Raw genomic sequence first — 25,162 nt, forward strand, 5'->3', positions numbered from 1 at the left:
CACCCTGCCGTAGCCCGGGGGGGTCTCCAATGCTGAGCCTCTTGTTATGCAGCCGTTAGCCACAGCAACAGGCGGGATAAAGCCCCAGACTGAATTGAAACTCATTCACACCAATTAGATGGGATTCTCCTGCACGGCCTCAGGCTGGCCCATTTTTTTAGGGTGGGGGGAGAGGAAGTAAGGGGCGTTAAACAGCCTTCTTACACATGACTTGTTTTGGCTGGAGTGATGAGACAGTGTGGTTATCCTCCCTGAGGTCCGGCGTGAGAGGATGTATCACATGAGAGCACCTCTGCTACATGTTTCCTCTGAAGAGCTAAAAACGGACCACCGGGTCAGGCTGATTGACCCCTCAGAGAAGACCCTCTTCCTTTCAAACAAGGAGAAACACCTATTTATAAAATGGGACTTTGCCAGCTATAAATACACCAAATTATCCCTCAGGTTTACGCGAGCTCATGAAATCCAATACAAGAGTTCCATCACAAATTCAGCCTTTTTAAAGATAATAATGCTCAGTTTTCATTGACGCGATTAGGCAACAATACTTTTATTTTTGTGGTTGTAGTTTGCAGCAGTGTAGAAGAAAACAAAGCCGTAATGCCAAACAAAGCAATGAAGTGAGGGATTTAATTTTGCTTAATATATCACAGCATATCGTAGCAATCCTAAAGTAGAGTGCTAAATTTGGATTTTCCGGATGCATCTCTTGTATTGGGTGTATGCTCAAGAGATATAATAGATTCTTTCCACCTTCATATTAACTCTTCCTTCTCTATCAGTTGAAAACACACAAGCTAAAGCATCTCCATTGTTAAACCGACCCAGCCTACACGTTAATGGCCTCCCCAGTGAATCAGAACAGAGTCCACATCATGTACAGACAGGATGTCCGCCGCGTAAACTGCCCTCTCGTGCTGAGAAAACAAGGCGCCGTGTGTAACATACACACACACACACACACACACACACAGATTACCTCTAGAACCATTCGGGCCAGGAAGCTGTGTCACGACACCGCCGGCCCCCTCGACTGTGGGAAAGACCCCCTTCAGCGGGCTTCCAGGTGAGAGGCTGGGCGGCCCGTTCAGCAGGGAAAAACAAACCATAAATGTGGAATAACGTCCCAAAAGTGAGCGTGAGGAAATGTTTATGTAAAACAGCATGGCTACAGCGTCATAGTACGAGCGCAGACCTCCACCAAGGCCAAATTCTCCTAAAAATGTCCTGGTTTGAGGAGAAACATACTTTTTCACTACAGCTCCATCTGCTGTATCTGGTGTGTCACTGCTCCTATTGACCCTGATGCAAGTGGACTGTAACAGTGAAAAGTGTAAGCAACAGCCCTCATTTCACACCCGATCTGCACCAAACTTTGATGCTGTTGCCTTTAGGACGAGCGTCCACAAAGTTTTCATGGAAAATCTGCTTTATAGTTGTTTATTTGCGCTAAATGCGCTAAAAACGTAATCTTGCACTAAACGGTGCTAACAATGAACAAGAGAGAGGATGTGTTGACTTGTTTGCAAAATTTATTTGTCAAAAGTGCAAAAGTATAAAAAAAAAACACCTTTGTATATACAAAGACTTTAAAATAGTGACTGTACAATATTTATTATCATTATATAAATGACTTGATATCCCTGCGAGAGAGAGTAAGAAAAAAAAAGCAGTGTTCCTTTTTAAAAAAAATACACTTCAGTAGTTTGATCATCTCATGGGCCGGCTGCTTCAGTAGTGACAAGATCAAAAACACCAGCAGCTGCTTTACGAGTTGTTGTAGCTGCAGTAGTAGATGGTGGTGCTGGCGTCCGACAACATAGACGATGTCAGGCTCTCGGGTCCCTGCCCGCCGCCCTCGTGGGGCCCGTACGCCAAGGCCGCCAAGTCGGCCCGCCCGGAGGAAGAGGCGGAGCTTAAATACTGCTCGAACTCGCTGCGGTCCACCTCGGCCAGCAACTCCGAGTGGTGCATGTGCTCCACGTTGTCATGAGGGTGGCAGTCAGGTGGCGGGGAGAGCTGCCCCGCCCCAGGGTGGCGCTTGGCCTGGCTGTAGTACATGGCCGGCAGGGGGTTGGGGCATCCCATGTAAGACGGGGGCTGCTCTGGAGCTGAAGCGGGGTGTCGTTGGAGGAGGGTGTTGGCGTGGTGGGTGGCAAGCGGCTCCTGGTACTCGGCACCCTGAGGGTGGTAGGCGGCGTACATCATGTGGCAGTCCTCCTGAGTGGGGAAGAACATGGAGTCAGACTCCACGGCGTCCAGAGGCGAGGTGTCGGGCGTGGGGAGGCTGTAGCCCTCGTAGCCCCCGAGGGCCTGGGCGTCCGGGCGGTGGTAGTGGCCGAGGGGCTGCTGAGGGAGCTGGAAGCCGTGCTCGTGGTAGCCCAGCCCCAGGGCGTCCCCGGGCACCGAGGGGGCCTGGTGCTCGGACCCCCCATGGAGCAAGAAGCCGGAGTCAAGCCGCTTAATCCTCTTCACCTGCTTGCGCCTGCGGGGCCGGTACTTGTAGTTGGGGTGGTCCTGCATGTGCTGCACGCGCAGGCGCTCGGCCTCCTCCACGAAGGGCTGCTTGTCGGCGACGGGGAGAGCTTTCCACGACTTGCCTGCGGGTCCAACAAAAGCATCATGTCAGTTAGCGTCAGATGATACACGCGGATAAACATAGCTTGATGCCATTTTGGGGGGGTTAAGAACTCTTAGTTTTTTTATTTACAGTCACGTTAAATCACACTAACATCACTTGTTGCACTGCACTCCACACACTTTATAAAAATACACACTGACGTTTGACCTCGTGATGGTTCTACCCCTGAATGTTATTCATATCGCATTTATTAGCAGTAAAATGAAATGAATGCATCACTTAGACAGCTCGTTGCTGTACGAGTAGAAAACCTTTATTTAAACACCAATAAATAGAATTACATTAAGGGATTTATAAGGGCACACTGTGTAAAATAAATGTAATATTTCAACTTGCAAAGTTTTTGATTGTCTTATAGTTGAAGAAAATGGTGATGTTTAAACAAAAAAGATAAGTCAGTGTTGTGTGAGAGGAAATAAAACTTTTATTCTGCTGTAGCGTGAAAAAATAGCATACAATGCATTAGTTTAAATATGAATACGTCCTATGTGACCAGCCAGTCATGTTTGAGTAAATAAATGACATATTTCTACTCAAACAGCAGCATTATAGAGATATTGAATCAAATAAATGTCATATTGGCTAGAAAACAAAACCTAGCCACGCCAGTGCAGTGAAATAACAATAACCCAAAGTTAATCAAGTTCAACAAAGTGATTTATTGATCGTAAAAGGTGTGAAATGACTCACCCAACATTTTGCTCAGTTCGGCGTTGTGCAGGTCCGGGTTCTGCTGAGCCAGTCTCTTGCGCTCATCCTTAGCCCACACCATGAAGGCGTTCATGGGCCGGCGGATCCTCGGCTCGCTCTTGCCGCGACTCTGGTTCCCCCCGCCGGCTGCAGCAGCCCCGGAGGTAGCGGAGGAGGAGACGCACGGCTCGCTCTTGACCTTGGGCTCCCCGAGGGGGCTGAGAGGGTCGGCCCACTGGCAGTGTCCCATTCCAGGCATCATGACTGACATCGCGCACCTTGCCTGGTTCTGATCGTCGCTGGCGTAGCCCGCATCGGGACTGCTCATCTCTGTGCGGCGAGGAGGTTCGGAGGTTGACGGTAGGATGCTTTTTTTTCTTTTAAAGAAATCAATCAATCGTCAAAGCTGCTGCAAGTCTTTCAGTAGTTGAAAAAGATTATTCCCGGCCATTTGGGTCACCTCCAGGAAGAAGACAGGTCGAAAGGTTCGGACAACTCGCACTTTGGGGCTCTATAAGCGCAAGGGCAGCCAATCAGAACACTGGGGGCGTGGCCTAAACTTACAAAGGTGTCTCAAAGTTGCACACGCCCCGCCCTTTTTGCCTGATTTGCGACCTCAAAGCAAAAATCGAGATAACTCAAAAAAGATTACAAAATGTACTAATTTATTGAATATATTCACAAAGTAGCCTAACCACGACCCCGCACACTCCACCCCCGCCCCCCACACACACACAATACACTCTCGAGTGTGTGTGTGTGTGTGTTTTGGGTAGTTTGCAGCTTCTTCGCATCATTCCTAATTCTAATAGTCTGCTTCTAAAGGCGTTAATGGAAGCTAATTAATAAACAATCCTAAAAGTTACACAACAAGAGCGACTGCTTACTATACTGCAGTGATTTCGTCTCCATGGCGACACACAGCTCTGCAGGAGATGTTACCAAGACAATGAGATGAAAGGCGGCATCATGGCAACAACAAACACAAATCTAGTCGTGTTACATGCAGGACCAGTCAAAAGTTTGGGAAACCTTCTCATTCAATAGAGTGCAAAGGTGTCTCCAAACTTTTGACAGGTGCTGTAAAATTCACAATATTGACGTTCAGAGGAAATATCAGCAAAATGAAATGTATTCACATCTTTTTGGAAGCAGATTGGCCATCACTTTTATACATAAAAACACATTGGTTTAGAACGGCATTGCGTTGTGCTAGTGAGGTGTTCCTAATATTTTGCCCCTCTTCACTACTCATGTTGGCTGCGTTCAAGGACCACCCACGAATGAGTCATTGTGATGCCCATAACATTTTTTGACACAGACGTTGACCTTCTCCAATTTTGCATCAACATTTGCAATAAAAGGGACTGTCGTAATTATCAGATTAGATTAAACTCCAGAACCCTTCCACTTCTCTCTTCAATTGCCATTGTTCACTCATGACACAATCCAGGCTGAAGCCTTAAATGTGTCTGGCACACATGCAACACATAGTATAACGTGTACAACACAGCAGTTTGTCTTCTATTTGGTGGATTTATGAAGCTGTGACAGCATCTGAGGAAGTCAAGTTTCTCAGCACACAACTGTGGTGTGTTCAAGGGCCGCCGAAATCTCAACGCTTGGGGAAAAAACAATATAAGTGAAGCATAAAGACAAACATGTCAAAATGGTGGGATCTTGAAACAGTGGCACATGTCTATTATCACGTATTTAAACATTATTGCCCACTTATGGTAAATGAGATGTGTTTTCTGCAACGCGTCCGCCGTACATCTTCTGGATTTTAATTGTAATCGCTGGATATCTTGTGGTCAACCCCCCCAAAAAGTTGTACATTTGTCATAAGTGCTTTATCTGTCCAATGCGTCTGTTCATATTAGGAAGTTCACGCGTATCTTGATGCACTTGACCACTTATGTCCTTCTATTTTGGCGAGGGGTGAAAGGTTAAAGCAACGTGTCCCACCTACACGGCCATTCTCTCAAGTGCGGGCCGGCAAAAGCCCGGGCAGCGACCCGTTTGTGGTCACAAATCCAAACAGGCTGCAGAGGTTCTTATCAGAGCCGGCAGACCTCCACTCATCTCGTGGTGGTCAGCGCCGTTCCTCCACAACGTGAAAAGGAGCTGACAGAAATACGAGAGATGCTTAGGCGACCTCCCGGTGGCCTGGCATGTGCAGACATCAGCCGAGGCTCCAGAGCGGGGCGGCTGATGTGGACGGAGGTCCAGCCGAGCCCCACATGGACTGTAATGCTGTCATCATCCATTTTAGCACTGATGACCTGATAGCGCTTTCCCTCCGCCACCCAGAGGGAACCGTGCGCGTCTCTGGGAATGTTTGGGCGTGGGCACGAGCGTGGGCCGTTTGATGGGAGAAGTCATAAAGTCTGGCGTCCTCGCCACATTTCCTCCATAAGGTGAAGCTCAGAGTCAGCGCACAGGGATGAAGGGAGGTGACACGCCTCACATCTTCCCCCCCCCCCCACCCCTCCTCCGCCCCGTGCCTGGGGAGTCTGGAGCTGGGTGGGGGCCAGGGCTCTCGACGCCAGCCTGTGGAGCGAGCGCTCAGGGAGAGGTCACCGGGCTTGCTTACACAATGGCATTATCTCAGTTCCAGCCTCGGCTACTGCGGCGGTGAGCACTTCCTGTCCCTCTGCAAGCACTTCCTGTCCTTGGCCGGGCAGCACAAACTGTCCGCCTTGCAAGTGAGCCCCTGCAACGCCGGGCGGGCCGCCGGTCGCCTCTCTCGCTGTGCAAATGTCCGTGGGTGGCTTTCTGGGGAATTGCACAATGTGTAGCGTGGCTCTTTTGTGCTGCAAACGCCGTGTTAGCTTACAGCGCGGGGGCGGAAGGCGTATATATGTTAGCACGCCGGCCTGGTCTCTGGGGCAGCAAAAGGCCAAACAATGTGGCTAATGAGCACTTAATGCTCCTTTCTGTTCTCACTAGCTGACACTAAGTCAATCACTGTTGAAACCCTTCCTCTGTATTATATACTGTATTTATACACTTATATATATATATATAAAATACACGACAACCCAGGACTGTAACAGACATTTGTGGCGCTCCCTGTGGGTTGCTTTCAAAATGTCCAAGTTTTATAATCATTAGACAAATGCTCAGCAACTTACGAGCATGTACTTCGGTGCCCCCGCAAAGGCGCATAGCTTGATGGCGGCCATGTTTTTCCAACCAATCCTGTTCAAATTTGACACGTGTGCTTATGTGTGCCAAATTTCGTGGTGATTCGGCTAAACACCCTAAAGTTACACAGGGAGTTTTGTAGAGCCAATCCAGTCTTGCAGGGGTCCAGTTTTGGGGGTGAACAACTGCGCCACACAAACAAATCCATGCCCATAAATGGATATTTGGCACTTTACAGAAGATTTACGCCGCTTCCTGAGTTCTTTTGGACTTTCTAGTTGATAATTAGCGACAGGAACCCTTAAGTGGCGAGTGACAAAAATCAGAAATAAATGATAGTAGCGGACATTTGGTCATGAAAACGTCTTGCCTGAATGGACTGTTGGAGATAAAAACGTTTTTCTGGAACCGTCCAGCTAAAAACAAAGTAAAGAAATAAAGCAAAAGTATCCAAGAATCACTCGTGAAATAATTGCAATAAATAGTTATGGTGACAATTACATCGTGACAATCACAACGTGCCAGCAGAGTTACTCAAAAACCAATGCATTTAGAGCGTTACTACTTGTATATGTTGTATTTATTGCTGTTGTTCATGACGGTGCCTCCTGTGGCCTTGGTGGAGGTCCACGCTCGTCATGTTTGCAATGCACAGACGTGTCATTATCAGTCTTAAGATAGGAAGTGTTGCCATTGTCTGATTAGACAACACCTGGTCCTTATGGGGGCGGTGTAGGTGGTTTGGGTGCTGGGGACGGGAAGGGGGGCCATGAGAGAAGGCAACACACACACACGCACACAAAAGAGGAGAGAAATGTCATCTCTCCGAATAGAATTCACACCTTTTCTGCACAGCTGGAACGCTAATAAACTCACTCAGGAAATGAACTTTCTCTCTTCATGTCAGCTGCCAATCATGTTGCGAGTTAGCGTAGCACGCTAGTCAGAGTCATCGTAGGACTAGAGGATTATCGACACGATGGATAATGCGCAGAGTGGAAACTTGTTTTGTTTAGGATGCCGTGTGTTTCTTGGCTACTTAGTTTGTTAGTTATTTGCCTAGTTAGCTCGCTAGCGTTCAAAGTCCGGCAGGATTGCGCTAGCTGCATCAAGTATGTAGAATAAGTTGGCAAATCCAGTATAGGGCTGCAAGGAATGAAATACGACACGCTACATCACCACTACATGGTGACTGTATTCACACAACACAAACATCGTACAGTTTCTATACGCCGCAGTCCAGTTTCTTCTTGCGTTTCCTTTGGAACACGTCAAGTCAGACCACTCAGAACCAAAGCGTCGTACAGTGGAGCCTTGGCTAGCGTCATTACTTTCTTCCAGAAGGTTTGACTCTAACTGAAGTAGACGTTAACCCAATGAATTTTTCCCCAAAGAAATCATCAAAGTCCAATTAACCCGTTCCAGAATGCCAAAAATGTTAACACAAAACACGTTGTTATAGTTTTACCATGATAGTTTCACATGCAGAAAACAATTGGAAATGCATATAAATGATGAATGAAAGGGATAAATTAACATTTAAGGTTACTTTCACTTTCATTTAAGACGTGATTCTTGATGGGACTGAAAACAGGAAGAAGGCGGTGGTGGATCTTAGGGCCACATCGTGTCGTGGACAACAGTCACGTCTTCATTTATATGCATGCATGAATTATTTTATGCTTGGAAAACTATAAAAATGTGTTTTGTGTTAACATTTTTGAGAGTCAACCGCTGATGACATCATAGACGCCCGACAGAGTTGACTTCTGCTTCCTGTTTCCATGTATCAGTAAGCTAATAGGCTGCTAACAAGGACGTTTTGTGATTAAAAATACATGAAAAATAGACGGGCGCTATATGAATGCATGAAAACTGAGGCAAAATTGCAGCATACATTTTCTACGTTAATGGAAAAACCCGCTAACCAGGGCGGACGCTAAATGAGGTCACACTACTGTTATGACAAAAGTCAGCTAAAAAATTGCAGCCATTTTATCGATATTTTAGGACGCTGGCAGTGGGCAAAACAGTGAAAATTGTACGTGGATCCAAACCCGATCAGCACACAGCAGAACAAAGTCAGCAGTAGGGAACACCATACAGTACCATGGAAAGGTTGCGGTTGGATATTTTTGGGCCCTCACAGTGAAAAACGGTAAGAAATTAGCTCCAAACCCAACCTTGCTTGATCTTTTTCCTGCTGACGTAACAACAAACAACAAACATAAAGGAAAAGAACCTTGCAGCCACCATGGCCAACATCGCATACATCACTGACAGTCATGGCTAAGAATATTAGCATGCCAAAGATCCCAAGGTTTGGCTAAACCATGGCTGTAGAAATGAGGCTGATTCGGTTGCATTTAGGCCGTGACTCTAGTTGTTGCTTTCATTTTTGTTATTTATGCTAACAATTTCCATCGTCCTCTTTCAGCCCGACTAATTTGTCAACTGTCCGAAATCTTGCAGATGTTTTTTTTTTTTATGCCTTGTTGGTGGAACATTGTGTAGTGAGACGCACACACACACACACACACACACCAGCAAGCGCAACCCCCCCCTCCTCATTGTTTGAGAGGCGTTAATCTGTCAGGAATCTGCCCAGGAATCAGGTGGGGAATCTGCTCGCCCCCCCTTTGTTTACTGGCCTCCACGTGGAGCCAGCCAAGCCAAGGGGACGTTTTGGACATTTGGCACCATCCTGCCCCCCCCACCCCTTTTTACTCACTCATCCCCCCCAGCCAAGAAGAAGAAGATGTTGTGTTGATAAAAGTGTTTGGACATGAGAACGTCCTCCTTATCAACGCATCGTTTCTTGTCTCGGGAGGATGGCGTGTGCGCCGGCTTCCGACTAAACAACAACACAACCAACACGTCAGCATGGATCATCAATCACAGTGCAGTTATGATGCTGGCTCAACTCCAAATTGCAATTGTGATGTTTTTGAGATTAAAAAAAAGAAGGAAATGCTGTCAAATCTCAGTTTGTATGAAAGGTTCATACACCGGCTCCAGCTTTGCAAGGCCAAACATTGAGCGCAACAAACCACCGTAGTCACTTTGCAGAATCGAGCGCCCAAACGAAGAATACCTCTTAATGACCTCTTAATAACCCGCCACGGGGCCAAAGAAAATTACGAGTGCCAGAACATCTATAATTGTTTGATTTCTCTGTTTTGTTAACTCCTTTCACAACTTTAGCTGCCTTCATTTCTTCTGTCTTCACCAGGATGAAACTTATCATGGGACAAACGGGTCAAACAGTCCCATTTGTTTGTGCTGTTAAAATGCTTGTTTGTGCTCTTTTCGCCTTTGAGTTATTACACTTTTTATAGGTCAATCAAAGCTCCCAGCTCCCCGTTTGCTCCAAATTAAACCAAAATAGTCCAATTCCTTTGTGCTCCATTTGTGCTGTTTTGTGCAATTAAAATGACCATTTGTGATGTCATACTTTTCGAGTTATTGAAGATTTACCTGTCGGGTGATGGCATAATCAGGCCCCCGACATGCTCAGAATGAAACCAAAATGCCTCCATTTTTTTTCCCCCTCTTCCTTTGTGCTGTTTTGTGCTCTAAAAATTGACTGTTCTATGTTGTTTTTTTAGTTATTAAATTTATTACAAAGGTTAACCTAAGTTCACCCTGCCACCCCCGTTTTTTTCAAATTAAACCAAAATAGTCCCATTTGCTTGTGCTGCATTTGTGCTGTTTTGTGCAGTTAAAATGAACATTTGTGCTGCTTTTGTTTTTGAGTTAGTACAGATATTATTTTATAGGCCAATATAAGTTCACGCAGCTCCCCATTAGCTTCATATTAAACATAATATTCCCATTTGTTTGTGCTGCGTTTGTGCTGTTTTGTGCAGTTAAAATGACCATATGTGCTGTCATTCTTTTTGAGTTCTTCAAGATTTAAGTGTCGGGCGACTACATAATCAGACCCCCGACGTGCGCAGAATGAAACCAAAATAGTCCAATTTTTTCCCTCTTCGTTTGTGTTCAAAAAAAGATTGTGCTTTGTTAATTTTTTAGTTATTACACTTATTGTTTGTGCAGTCATATCGTTTGAGTTACTAAAGATTGAAGTGACGTGCTCCGAATGAAAGCAAAATAGTCTGATGTCCTGAATCGCTCCGCATACCGAGTGCGACTGCTAGCAACACGCCACAGCGCCAAAGAAAGCAATTTACATGATTTCTTGCTTCGCTTTTCATAAGTTTCTGACTTTTTCTGGACACAAACGGATGCTTTGTTGTGCTGATGAATGCCTAAACCCCCCCTAGTGGTTGCAATGAGCATAGGTTAACATCTGTGCTGTTTGTTTGTGTTGATAATCTTGCCAAAAACGTCCAAAAAGTAGCGCACCTGTCCCCACATGAGCGTCACGTTTGATTGCCGCAGCTTGTCGGGAAACGGCATCGCTCTGTCGCCAAATCATTTAGCAATTCCCGACGGGGAATTGGCAGAGGCGTCAACGAATCCACCAACTTTTCCGCTCCGCACCCCCCCCACCCCACCCCGTCGGCTCGGCATGAGCTGGTTAGCGAGCTAACAGCTGAAATGGAGTGTGACGACACGTGGCGTCGTGTTAATTGCGCACAAAAACGTGCGCTTTGTCGTCGAGGAAGAAAACACTTGAGCACGTTTGAACTGGCGGTAAACTGTTGCTAGCGCGCTTTTTTTCTTTTTTATTGCCATCTGCACGTGAAGGAGGAGAAAGATTTCATTCTGGACTCTTTCATCTTGGAGGGCCTGACCTGAATCCTTCAGCGTAACACCCCCTCCCACCGCCCCCCGCCCCCCACACCAAACCCCACCCTCGACCCCCCCCAGCGCATTGTCCTGCTGAAGGCTAATTGAGCCCCGTGTTTATCATTTTTATGGCTTTATCCATAAAGACAGAGCTAGCGTGGACTTCCTGTTCTGCAGGTTCCTTGACAGGCCGCTGGCATTATTAGGGTCAGCCCCCAACTCGGCATTGTTTTCACCGCGCTCCCAAACTGATAAGACTTGTCTATTTTAGGACGCTCTCTCTCTCTCTCTCTCTCTCTCTTTCTTTTTCTCTCGCTTTAGTTTTTTTATTTTTTTTTAAAGCAATCTGGCCTTGACACTTTGAGCCAAAAATATCTTTCCAAGCTGAAGTAAACGCTCATCGGAGTGAGTGAAACGAGACCAATAAATCACCTTTTGCCGCATCAAAGCTCGCAAACGCTAACAAAAAGCTCATTTTTTTTTCTCACACAATTCAGCTTTGTGCTGCCAAAAAGTTGAACGAAAGCAAATTATTGCTTGACCTTCATCTGACCCCGCCCCCCACCCTGAGTGCACCACGCCCTTTCGCTGCCGCACAAACCAGAAGGAGGTCCAAAAGCCCACCTTGACTTTGACTCCACTATTGGATCAATTAGCGAGCAGTTAATTAATAATCAGCTGAGGAGAGACAGCGCCTCCTTTGTGGGCGACAATTGATTCCTGCGCCACTCAAACACGCGTCCTTCTTTCATGTGCCACCTTTGGCTTCTGCAGACACTAAGGTGTCACATAAGATAGCCCCCCCCGCTTCAAATGTGCTAGCAATCAATAGCCTATGTGATCAGCAAGAATCTGGATCAATAGATGATAGGAAAAGAGGCCTCTAAAGGGCTCACAGGCCATGTCCACATATTCTTAAAAACAGGCATTTTCTCTATGGAGTTTGGCATTCAGTCACAAGCTAATGCTCATTTGCATTTTGTGCATTAAAGATGCTAAAAGCAATCCAACGTACTGTAAGTCAGTATATGGTAACATATGCTAGCGTAGCTTGGTGTTATAGCTGACAAAGCAAATGAGTGTAATTTCTAATAATATATAATTAATCATGAATTCACTTTATCTTGCCCAGGACCAATTAAAAAAAACAAGCTTTTGTTGATTTGTTTTGGTCACTGTGTTTCTCGCCCGGTTAGTTAGTTAGCTAGCTAGCTAGCTTACGGGGTCCAAACACAAAGCGTGTAAAAGCAAACCAAAAAACAAGGCTGACAACATCAATAAGTGTGTTCTTTGGCATTATTATAGCTTATATGCTAAAGATTGGTAGAAAGATACTTTATTCATCTCCAAGAGAAATTGACTGGTATGCTAACAACAACAACAGATTCCTGTCACTATATAGGGTCTATGACTAACGTTTATTCATTTATGACTTTATTCATTTATTCATTTACCTATTTAGTGAAGCAAAAAGTGTGAATTTATGGCAGGGATTTTTGTTATCGCGCTTTTTTTTAAAGTACTTTTTGATTGACTCCTCTGCTTTATATGCTTGAAGCTGGTGCTATGCTAACAGATTCCCGTCATAATATAAAGAATCTTTGACCAACGTTTATTCATGTATGACTTCACTCATGGCTATAGTAGCGATTTAGTAAAGCAAAAATGTGACTTTATGGCAGAGATCTTTTTTAGTCTGCTTTCTGAGACTTTTTGCCAGGCACCTGTTGCTTTAGCATGCACCTGACGAGCCTTTTCATGATATTTTTTCTTTTGGGTTGTGGCAAAACGGCAGCATAAAAGACGCTGTGGAAGCCGTGCGGCGCTGTCCATGTCATTTCTTCAGATTTACAGAACAAATACTTTGTACAACTTCCTCATGGACGCGGCTACTTCTGCTTTAACGCCGCACCACTCGTACCCGTCCACGACGAGGCAAACCTTCAACTTTGTTTGAAAGCTTCTTTACCGCTTTTGAAAGATGATAAAGGATGCGGCATGCTGTTGTTTTTTCACACATCAGAGGTGGTTTTATGGAGGAAATGCACTCGCTGTGTGTGCGTGCACGTGTGTGTGCTTCCTCCCTTGTGTTGTTCCCTTTACTCGCTGATAGGAATTCATTGGCGTCTTCTGCCTCCTTGTTTTTTTCTCGCTCAGGCAGCCGTCATTAAAAGTGAACTCATCAAGTCACCAAGCAGATGGAGGATGAGATCAAATCTGAGGTGTGATCGCTTTACTTTCACCCTTTTTCACCCCTCTTAGAGGCATGAACACAAAGACTGGAAGGCTCGTCAGGTACGTATGTAAATACTTTATGTACGACGTGCCCGTCTTGGACTTGACGGGGTCGCTGTGTTTGACCTCTGAGTTGACCCGATGGCTTCATTTACACACAATGGTCAGGGCCAGCGTCAATACGTGGCCGCCTCCTCTGAAAGTCTGGCAAACACTGGAGATAACGCACGTTTGATAGCACTCCTGCGTAAAAGTAGCCGAAAACTGTGAGGATATGAAACAACATCATGGAAATAGAAGGAATCTGTTCAAAGGTCAAAGTGTGGCCATCATAGAAGCTTTAGTCACGTGTTTGAAGCTCATTTGAACCTTTTTTATCGTCAAGCAAGCTCATAAAGCACCCAATCTTGACTTCGAGATGAGTGATGAAAGTGTGACTGATTTATTTTATTTCCGAAACAACAATAACAATAATACATTTAAAAAATCATTAAAAAAAAAAAAAAGTATCCAAAAAAACTTGTTTCTGCCATTGCACAACGCATAATCACCTGCGATTGGCTGGCCACCAGTCCAGGGTGTACCCCGCCTGGGGATAGGCTCCAGCATACCCCCGCCACGCTAATGAGGATAAGATGGATGGAAGGATGGAACACACAACAACTTAGAGCCACAAAATACAGAAGAACGCATAATTACACCTTCTCACTCAAGTTACATCATCAATACTTTTTATGTTTCCTCCACATTTAAATGTCAAATATATTTACATTCATTTTTACATTGTGTAATATTTGTTTTCATTTGTATTCATGCATTCATTGATGCTCATTATTCATGTTATTTCTTTATTGTGCAGTATATTATATCGCATGTATTATCAGTACATTTGTTGTAAATATATTTACGTATTATTGATTTTATTCACTACATGGTATGTAATACCAGTCAAGTTTTCACCATATTTTAAAAAAGATATATAAATACAGTATACTTAGTTGTGTTGTCACATATAATCCAATATAATGACAATCATGCAAATAAAAACGTATGTAATGTAATGTAGACCTTTCATAAGTCTTTATTCTGATATTACAATACAGCAGATGCTAATTGCTAATCTCCTGGCATTATTTCACATCTGCGTGCTGCCACGGCGGAATCAGCGAGTGAACCTCAGCAACCTCAGCAAGGATTCTTATTGCTCCCACATGACAACATGGGAAAAAGCTCATATCAGGAAGCTCGGGGAAAGTCCCCCACCGTGACATCATTACAAGTGGCAGGCACACAAAAGCTGCCACTGTGCCGTCCCAAAACAATAGAGACCCCCAGAGGCCAGCCGAGACGAGATGCTGTGCAAGAGTTATTTTTTGCAGAAAAATATGGAAAAACGTTTGTGAACAAGCTTGGATGCAGGATGCAGGCTCATTTTCATATTCTTCAACTGTAAGGATCATGATCGCACGTAGCCATCTGAAAGACGCTAGCACCCCCCACCGGGGTTTCCGATTGACCGCAAATCCACTTCATGTTGACAGGATGCGCCAGAATCACCATCGCTTCACGATGTTCCGCGTTACGGCCTTTCGTGGTTGCCAACACGCCCCCATAAATGAACTAAAGGGGTCCTTTTGGTTCATAAACGCACAACTCGCTGGAGAGCTACATTGTAGTTAATACGCACGCACAAGAATGCAGTGTGTACTTTTTATACTTCATTCTGTCTCCTAAGCGGCAGTGCGGCAAAGAAAGGGAAAGCCATCAAACGCTCGGAGAGAGGAGACACTTCCACCAATTTTACCTCTGTTGTGGTCCGAACCGCTCGGCTGTTGTGGCCATCATGAACTCATGCAGCCTCAGCCATTTTTCAAAAGCATCCCCTCCAGTGGCGGCCATTTGAGATGGTTTTGGGCGATCTTTCAAGGCGCACATAATATTGTGGTGTGTGGCTCTATAGACATGGGACCTTCCAAAAGAAAGTTCCCAGTTCCCCCCCCAAAAAAAGTGGGAGAAAAACAGCTACATTTCAAGCATAATGTTCACTTTGACACAAATATTTTTTGCTTTTGCGACAGCTCAAAAACCAAAACAAATATAGCACAACTTAAACAACACCGAAAAGGGCTTGTTTTACATCAAAATAACAATTGATTTACAAATACAACACCATCAACTATTTACAATATTCACATTTGGAAGTCAACTATGTGCGTGCATGTGTGCGTGCATGTGTGTGCGTGCGCGCTCGTGTCGTGTGTGCAGGTGTTTGCCTGCGCGTGTGCGCATGCGCACGTGTTAAAATTTCCCTACAGTGGTGACTTTCCGCACGCTACGCTCCTCCATGCTCTCCAACCTCCTCCTTCCTGTCTTGTGTGTTTCCTGCGTCATCGAGAGCGCCGTGACGAGCGCTGCCGAGCTTTTATCGCATGCCCTTCTGCCACCTAGTGGCCGTTTTTATGGCTTAAAATTGCCTTACAGTGGTGCTGAGTTGCATCATCACCTCTTTTTGCCTCTCGTGCAAATAAACGTAAAAGAGGTATAAATACTGTACGTCTTTGGTGTCTGGAGGGGTCATGGATTCGGTGCGCTGCTCCAAAGAGGTCTGGGAGGAGAAGGGGAGGTTATCCTTCCATGAATGAGAAGACGTACTCAACAATGTGGTGCTACCTTGGAGAAATGAGTGTCATGTAGAATTGTAAGCAAAGAGGACCACCGCCGTGTGATTGTGAGACATTTTATCGTGACCTCCGGTGCCAGTAGGCACACATCGACAGAGTAAATCAAAGCAGACAATTTCCTCCGCTGAGAGGAAAGCCCCTTTGCAGCAGAAGGCGTTGATAATATCCCACGCTGCCCACGGCTTCCTGCCACAAAAGACAAAAAACACGCATGATTTATTGTTCTTCTGCAGCCGCCATATTGTTTACAATTCATTGGGACATGTGGTCCAGGTGGGCGACAGCCCCTCATCCAGCCTGCTCCTGGCGGGGGAATTAGAAGGGTGAGGGTTGTGTCCCGTGTTTTCTGGAGTGATAAGAACAGGAAGCAGGAAGCAAGTAGAGCCGAGCACGGAGAAAATGGTCGACACCAGCGGCCTAAAACGCACCAAAGTTCACCTCGGAGTCGTTTGGTTAGTGAACGCTGCGATTTCCTCTCTCGGCAGGTGGGAGGACCTCCGAGCGCTGCTGGGAAGAGCAAAGGGAAGCTGCTGGCGTCCGAGGGGGAAGTGAGCGGCTTTGGTGGTGAGCGCGCTTGTCTTGTGGTAGTCATGCGCACACGTTCACTTTCACTCCCTGGCAGGTGTGCTGATGTCTTAAACCGCGGGTGTCCAAACTTTTTCCAGCGAGGGGCACATAGTGAAAAATGAAAGGATGCAACTTTGACACTTTCATATTTAGATATGCTAACAAGTTAGATATAGTTCAAGAAAAAACTGCATTCCAGGTTTGTGATATGTGAAAAAGCCTCTTATCAGTCAGAACTCTTTTTTTGTTTTGTTTTTTTAATTTTCCTAACACTGTTTTCAACTTTCTTCTTTAATAATCCTGATAAACTTCCTGTTTGTAACATTAGGACTTTATTCCCATAATATTATAATTTTTACCCCCACCTAATTCTCCAAAAATTACAACATTATTATGTTTTGTTCCTCATAATGTCACGACTTTTAAAAAATAAACTATTTTCTTTTTAATATTTCCGCTTTTTTTCACGAGTTTATTCTCGTAAAATTGCACCTTTTTGTCCTCTGTTTTCTTGTCATGTTTTGACATTATTCTTGTAAAATCACACGGTGCTTTTGATCAATTTTCCAACTATTTTGATTTTTTTCTCTCTGAATTATGACTTTATTCCCGTAATATTTAAAAACTTTATTCTCGTAACATTAAAACTTTTCCACAACTTAATTTTCCAAAAATTACAACCTTATTACTCAGATTACAACTTTTTTTGTTTCTCATGATATTACGACTTTGAAAAAATAACTTTTTTTTGGTCTTTTTTTCTTTAATATTTCAACTTTATGCTATTAAAATTATGTTTTTTAAAATTATAATATAATACAACGCTATTCTCGTAAAAATTATGACTTTTTTTCTCATTACATGACAACTTTTTTCTCTTGATTTTTGTTTGTTTTTTTTGTTGTTCAATGATATGTTTAGAATGTGGTGTACAATGTGTGTAAAAGTATGTATTTTACCTGCAGATGACTTTATCACGTAAAGAAGATGAAAGAGGTTTCTTGTCACTCATTTTAAAGGGTTCAAGGCTAATTATCACACTCTGAGCTCACCTGTTCTACCTCTTCCATGTCTTTTTTGCACTTCCAGTAGTGCCAGGTGAGCACAGCAGTGGCCCGCAAGTTGAAACCCTCATCGTTGTCCCTTTTTTTAATCAATCTGCTCATCTGCCAAAGGATTTCTCTATTTTTGAGGTTTTAATCCTCCGCAGAGTTAATCTGTGCAACGTTGCGAGCGATTGGTCGGCGGGCAAAGCCACTCACACCCATGCAGCATCACGCTGCCTCTCCTAATGCCTCCAGGAAAATTAATTTTTATCTTGTGGTTCATGTAGGTCACAGCGTGGATGCGGTGTTTGCTCCCGTGTGAGCAGGTGTACCGTGCGTGTTGTTAGGCTGAGATTTACGCTCGCTGACCCACCGGCAGAAACGCACCCTCTGAACACGCACAAATACCATAAAACAACTGCGGGACAGAAAAGCTGCACGTTCGTGTGTGCTTGCAGTGCGTTTGCCCCTGCGGGCCACCGTAGGTAGTGTTAAACACAAATGCATTCATTTGTTGCACTAACGTGCTTGTGTGTCCTCCAGCAGGTTTGGAAACACAGAGGGAGCCCCCCACTGGAACACACCGGTACTACACCTCATGTCAAGCACCTTTGACCTCATCCTGACCGCACGGTACGGAGCTCTGTTCTTATTCACAGCTGTATACACTTGAGCATATGCAGTATTAATGATGATAAAAGCGGAGTATCCGTGGCTAAGCAGGGGTCCCAGCCTGGGAGTCTAGCCTGGGCTTGCCCTCTACGCTCTTTATGGGCGCTCCATGACTGTAAAGTCGCTATCAGCCATGAGGAGAGCTCTCCCTGGCTGCCACTAAGCAGTAAATAAATATGAGCCTATTGTATTCTCACCGCCACTACTGTCCTTGCACTCCCATGCCGAGTAAACGCTCACATACAATCACATACAATGGGAGGCCGGACCGCCTTGTCATCCTCACACCCCCCCACCTGCCGCCAAGATTGCTCTGACGGCTCCTCTGCCTGCCTGGGAAAGTGGCAGCGCAGGAAAGAGGAAGCAATGAAAAGCACTTCTGATATTTGGGATATTTGACTTTGCTCAACGCTAGAAAGGACTTTGAAGACGTAACTTTATGAGCTCAGCCAATCATCTTCCTCCTTTCATTCAGTTCTTTGCATTTGTTTGAACCAATGATTTCACGGTAGTTGTTTTGAAATGATGAAGGTATTCCAATATGTCTGTTATTGAGGCTGTCGTGTGCAGTGATTACCTTTCCTTCTTACTGCTTTGGAGTTTTGCTATTCACCAAAAATGATTCATTATTAAAATGACAAATTCACTATATTCACATTAGGATATTTTTTCCATTTTACTTTACCTTATTTGAACTTTTATTTGATCTATTTTCAGTCTAGCAGTAATACTCCTTCTCCTTCAAAATTATTACGTTTAAATCAAATCTCACCTAAAAAAACATTATCTTATTATTGCGACTTTACTCTTTATTGTTTATCCCCTTTCTGAACTTTTGCTACTTTTCCCACTTCTTTTACTATTTTTGATACTGCTGTGTAATTTAAACATTAAACTTTAATGTTTAATGAATGTATTCTCACAGCATTGCAGCAAGTTGTCATGTTGGCATTCACTAAAGTTGATTCATCATTACAACTATACATTCATTTTATGACCATAAAAACTTAAAAACAACAAAAAATATCTATCAAAGAATGGAAATAAAATGTTTCCTTTCCATCATTCCTTTAGAATTCGGACTTTTCGCCTTCATAATAGTGCAACTGAATTCTTGTCGCATTAACGTCTTTTTTCTTAACTTTTTGTTTTCTTATTTTACTAATTTTTGACATGAATGTGAAAAATACCACGTTTTCTCCTCATTTTTGAACGTATTCATACAACATTACCTTATTTTTAGACTTTTTTTTCATTTTGCATACATTTTTTTTGCTTTTCAGAATGAACAACTTCCCTGTAGTACCTTATTGAGGTAAGGTATTCATTTACCTTCTGATGGTACCTTGAGCCTTGAAGATGCAATGCACCTACCAGCCCAGTAACAAAGATATAGAGTACCATCAAGTGTATTAGCTGGCATCAGATGGAGCGTGTGTACCTATTGAAGCGTCTGCTGAGTGTATTTCCATCATTTGTGGCCTTTTTGGAGTCATTCATCAACTTTTTGGCCGCGTCAGCCTTCACCTTCCTTAACTTTGTGTGCAGCGACGTGGCCACAATTCCTCGCATGGAAGAAGAAAAGGTGAGGAAGGGAGCGGAGCGTATATGTTGCCCCCTTGGGAGGGCATTATTCAGGCCGCCGGGCCCCTGGCGGGCCGCATGAAGGCCCGCGGTACAGCAGCCGTCCTGTAATCACCGATGACACACACACAAATGCTTTTAGCTCTTCCTGTTCTTCCAGCTGCGAGCGGCACAGGAAGAATAACAGCAGTAGGCAGAATGGTGCTGGTCTTTTCCAAACACGGCCCTGCAAAGAAGAATAATACAAGAAGAAGAAGGACAAAGAAGTTAAAAGGCGCACAGCGCTCCTCCTGAGGGGCCCACCGCCAACCTTCTAACAATAAGCTGCCAATCAAAGCAAAGATTGTTTATGTCCACTTACATACACACAACTCTCTGGCTTATTTTTCACCACTTCATCTTTGTATACACCTCTTGTACGCGCTCCATACACGACCTGTGAACGCATCACATTTACTTTGGACGGTCCTCAAAAACAGCAAAGCCTTCCTGTCATACAGGGGATCTTTGACTTGTGTTTCTGCAGTAGGTGCTCAAAAACAGCACAGCACTCTGGTTAGATAGGGCATCTTTGACTCAGGTTTTTGCAACTGGTCCTCAAAGACAGCAACGTGTTCTTGTTCCATGTAGAGGATATTTGACCAATATTTTTGCAATCAGTCCTGAAAACCAGCAAAGGACTCCTGTCATATTGAGCATCTTTGACTTGCATTTTTGCAGTCGGTCCTCAAAAACAGCGAAGTGCTCTTGCCATACATACAGGATCTTTAAAGAGCTTTTTTCCCAGTAGATTCTTAAAAACAGCAGAGCACTCTTATCATAATACCGGATCTTTGACGACCGTTCTTGCAGTAGGTCCTTAAAAAACACGTGAAAAGTGTTCCCGTCATAAGCAGACAAACATTGTTGCTGTAGATCTTTGTAATCTGTACTGTAATGTAATATAATATAAGGTAGTGTAATGTAATGTAATCTCATGTCATGTAGTGTAATCCAACGTCGTGTAATGTAATATAAGGTAGTGTAGTGTTGTGTAATGTAATATAAGGTAGTGTAATGTAATGTAATATAAGATAGTGTAATGTAATGTAATATAAGATAGTGTAGTGTAATGTAAGGTAGTGTAGTGTAGTGTAATGTAATATAAGGTAGTGTAGTGTAATTTAAGGTTGTGTAGTGTAATGTAATGTAAGGTAGTGTAGTGTAATGTAATATAATATAAGGTAGTGTAATGTAATGTAATATAAGGTAGTGTAGTGTAATGTAAGGTTGTGTAGTGTAGTGTAATGTAATGTAAGGTAATGTAGTGTAGTGTAATGTAATATCATATAAGGTAGTGTAATGTAATGTAATATAAGGTAGTGTAGTGTAGTGTAATGTAATGTAATATAAGGTAGTGTAGTGTAATGTAATATAAGGTAGTGTAATGTAATGTAATATAAGATAGTGTAGTGTAATGTAAGGTAGTGTAGTGTAATGTAATGTAATGTAATATAAGATAGTGTAGTGTAATGTAAGGTAGTGTAATGTAATATAAGGTAGTGTAGTGTAAGGTTGTGTAGTGTAGTGTAATGTAATATAATATAAGGTAGTGTAATGTAATATAAGGTAGTGTAGTGTAATGTAAGGTTGTGTAGTGTAATGTAATGTAAGGTAGTGTAGTGTAGTGTAATGTAATATCATATAAGGTAGTGTAATGTAATATAAGGTAGTGTAGTGTAATGTAAGGTTGTGTAGTGTAGTGTTGTGTAGTGTAATATATAAGGTAGTGTAGTGTAGTGTAGTGTAATGTAAGGTAGTGTAGTGTAGTGTAATGTAATATAAGGTAGTGTAATGTAATGTAATATAAGATAGTGTAGTGTAGTGTAATGTAATATCATATAAGGTAGTGTAATGTAATATAAGGTAGTGTAGTGTAATGTAAGGTTGTGTTGTGTAGTGTAATATATAAGGTAGTGTAGTGTAGTGTAATGTAAGGTAGTGTAGTGTAATGTAATATAAGGTAGTGTAATGTAATGTAATATAAGATAGTGTAGTGTAGTGTAGTGTAAGGTAGTGTAGTGTAGTGTAATGTAATATAAGGTAGTGTAATGTAATGTAATATAAGATAGTGTAGTGTAATGTAAGGTAGTGTAATGTAATATAAGGTAGTGTAGTGTAATGTAAGGTAGTGTAGTGTAGTGTAATGTAAGGTAGTGTAGTGTAGTGTAATGTAATATAAGATAGTGTAGTGTAAGGTATTGTAGTGTAGTGTAATGTAAGGTAGTGTAATGTAATATAAGGTAATGTAGTGTAATGTAAGGTAGTGTAGTGTAGTGTAATGTAAGGTAGTGTAGTGTAGTGTAATGTAATATAAGATAGTGTAGTGTAGTGTAAGGTATTGTAGTGTAATGTAATGTAAGGTAGTGTAATGTAATATAAGGTAGTGTAGTGTAATGTAAGGTAGTGTAGTGTAGTGTAATGTAATGTAATATAAGATAGTGTAGTGTAGTGTAAGGTATTGTAGTGTTGTGTAATGTAATGTAATATAAGGTAGTGTAGTGTAATGTAAGGTAGTGTAGTGTAGTGTAATGTAATGTAATATAAGATAGTGTAATGTAATATAAGGTAGTGTAGTGTAGTGTAAGGTAGTGTAGTGTAGTGTAATGTAATGTAATATAAGGTAGTGTAGTGTAGTGTAAGGTAGTGTAGTGTAGTGTAATGTAATGTAATATAAGGTAGTGTAGTGTAATGTGTGCGATGAATCAAATGAAATAGCGTCCAGGTTTTATCCTCCCTGCGGCCTGCACGGTGACTCACATGGAAACATGCTCGCTGCTGCTGATGAGACACCAAAACAAGACTAAAAATAATACAAAAAAATAATAACAAGAGCGTTGTTAACATGGATGTGATTTCCATACAAACGCCGTCATCACGTCCACCTCTACCTGCCTGAGCACCTGCTTGCTTTGTGTCCACGTGGCCGCTTTAACGCCTCCGCTGATTGGCTTATGACCCCCCCCCAGTCGCCAGCGGGAACCCTCAGCAGGGGTCGGACTGTGTGCATGCAGCATCCTGGTGGCTTCATATTGTGTGCTAAAAGCACGATACACATGATACATGCTCACACTAAAGTCACTGGTGTAGTGTCACCCTTATTCAATGCTAATCTCACCTAATCTCTCGCCTTTTTTACCTTTAAAACCTTCCTTGTAATGACATACCCGTATTAGCATAATATCACAATATTTTTACCACTATTTTCTGATCCATATGTATTACAGGTGCATTCCCATCGTGTTTGACAGCTGGTGACGTCAAGTGGAAGATGATACCTCACAGGTGAACACACTTTTTATACGCACGTGCAATTATTATCATCGATTGTCTCTGCTGATTGGCTGGGCGAAATCACATGGCTACTGCCTGACAGTGAGGCCGCCATAGTCAATTTATGAATATTTTCATGTAATATTATCTTATAGTATAGTTATATTGTCGTACTTTTCATTGTGAGCCTTTCAGGGACAAGATCATATCTCCTGACAACAACACAATGCCTCATGCTGTTGATATTTTATTTCCATCTTTCAAAACTGGAATAATACTTACTAATGCCTGATGAATATTGAATTCGTTGTTATAATATCAGAGTACTGTGTTTTATATTTTATGACTTGTAATTGACATGTTTCCATTAGTATCCTTGTTGAACTTGTCTTCCTGGGACCCTTATTTAGAAAATCCTATCATAAATGATTATATCATCACAACGCAGCATCCTGTGGATGATATTTTCTTGATGATGCTGATCCTTGTGTTTACTGCTGCCTTACAGGGAGGCCCACATATCAACTTGTAAATATAATATCAAATAGTTCTAATATCACTGTACTTCATCTTCATGACATTTCATTGACATGTTCCATTGTTATCATTGTTGTTCAAGGACGCTTGTTCTGTAGACTTCACATAATAGTTTGCTATAGCAACACAATGCCGCATTCTATGAATGATATTTTGTCTTAACTCATTTGAACTTTGATGTAATGAAATGAACCATGAGGCGTTCAGGGTCTATTCTGAACACCCACTTTAGCTAATAAAGTGTAAAACAGTTGCATTACGTGGTGTAGTTGAATAGAAGCAAACCCGTCCAGCTGGCTGATGCTGATCCTCTCTTGTGTGTGTTTTCCTAAGAGGACAGGTGGGTCGGCCAGGACGCCCCCGTGGGACCCGGTGCGCCTCATACCCTCGTCACTTTTTCACCTCAGACATTTGAAACTTCGAATGCAACCAATCCTCTCGTTACTTCTTCATGTAACTTTCTCGCTCCTTAGGTCATTATTTCTTTTGGGATAAGAAGCTGTCGAGTGTCCCCACTTCCTGTCGCAGGATAAAACTTGGATGAGCATTATCTGCAGGCAGCAGGCCTCCACCCCACCTAGACTCAGCACAGGAAACGACCCAAGACCCCCACACACACACACACACACACACCCCCACACACACACGGTAAGAAGAGCTAATTATGGCGCACCAAAACCTCAAGAATGTGTATCTATTTTTAGCTAAACATAAACTCCCTTTTGTCTCCTGTCAATATTGGACATGCCGAGGTAGCATTTTTTAAAAACGTGTCTCACCGTAGAGGAATGTTTTTGCGGAATTTCCATCTTGTTTGATGTGTGCAAATTCCTCGCATTCATCCCTAATGTGTCACTCTGGAAACAACAAAGCACTTTTCATAATCATAACCATGAAACCCTTGCATGTTTATTGCTGATCATATTGTTTCTCACTTATGTCATCCACTTGTTTTCCTTCCAGGAAGTTCCTGACTGTTTATTATTGCCAAGAGGGGCCAAGGTTGGACCAAAACAAGGCAAAGTACCACTTGGAGGTATGAATTTCATCTAATTGGCGAGGATGCAAGCTGCTCTACAATACTGTCACTAAATAAAGTCAAAAGCTGCGTTTTGGGCAGTGACTATTCCCAAATGAAAAGCCTTCATAACGTAGAGTTGTGCATCTCATTGTGTGATATAGAACTTTTAAAGCAAAATTGCATTTTGTTGCATTAGAAGTCAGAAAACATGTCAAAATATTCGACTTGTTTAGCATCTTTTCTCCAATATTTAGGTGGTTTATATTTCTAC

General features: G+C 43.0%; 1 protein-coding gene and 1 long non-coding RNA gene across 3 annotated transcripts; one reads left to right on the forward strand and one right to left on the reverse strand.

Moving 5' to 3' along the window:
* Positions 1 to 1,551: 1,551 nt before the first annotated feature.
* On the reverse strand, positions 1,552 to 3,803 carry sox17 (SRY-box transcription factor 17). Its single transcript, XM_054766311.1, has 2 exons — positions 3,332 to 3,803; positions 1,552 to 2,600 (listed from the first exon to the last, which is right to left on the reverse strand). Exons 1-2 carry the CDS (start codon positions 3,657 to 3,659, stop codon positions 1,768 to 1,770), a joined length of 1,161 nt encoding a protein of 386 aa, XP_054622286.1. The 5' UTR covers positions 3,660 to 3,803; the 3' UTR covers positions 1,552 to 1,767.
* Positions 3,359 to 23,405, forward strand: LOC129174363 (uncharacterized). Of its 2 annotated transcripts, none has more exons than XR_008567439.1 (4): positions 3,359 to 3,691; positions 16,638 to 16,716; positions 18,309 to 18,398; positions 23,288 to 23,405. It is a non-coding gene; the product is annotated as an uncharacterized LOC129174363 (long non-coding RNA). The 2 variants fall into 2 exon arrangements; XR_008567438.1 differs by lacking the exon at positions 23,288 to 23,405 and adding an exon at positions 19,721 to 19,865.
* Positions 23,406 to 25,162: the final 1,757 nt, after the last annotated feature.

Source organism: Dunckerocampus dactyliophorus, chromosome 21 (genome assembly GCF_027744805.1).
Source record: "Dunckerocampus dactyliophorus isolate RoL2022-P2 chromosome 21, RoL_Ddac_1.1, whole genome shotgun sequence".
Classification (NCBI taxonomy): Eukaryota; Metazoa; Chordata; class Actinopteri; order Syngnathiformes; family Syngnathidae; genus Dunckerocampus; species Dunckerocampus dactyliophorus.

Coding starts and splice junctions, on each gene's coding strand:
- sox17 (XM_054766311.1), bottom strand. CDS start 3,659: ATGAGCAGTCCCGATGCGGGCTACGCCAGCGACGATCAGAACCAGGCA. Junction 2,601..3,331: donor CGAACTGAGCAAAATGTTGG/GTGAGTCATTTC, acceptor TTGGACCCGCAG/GCAAGTCGTGGAAAGCTCTC.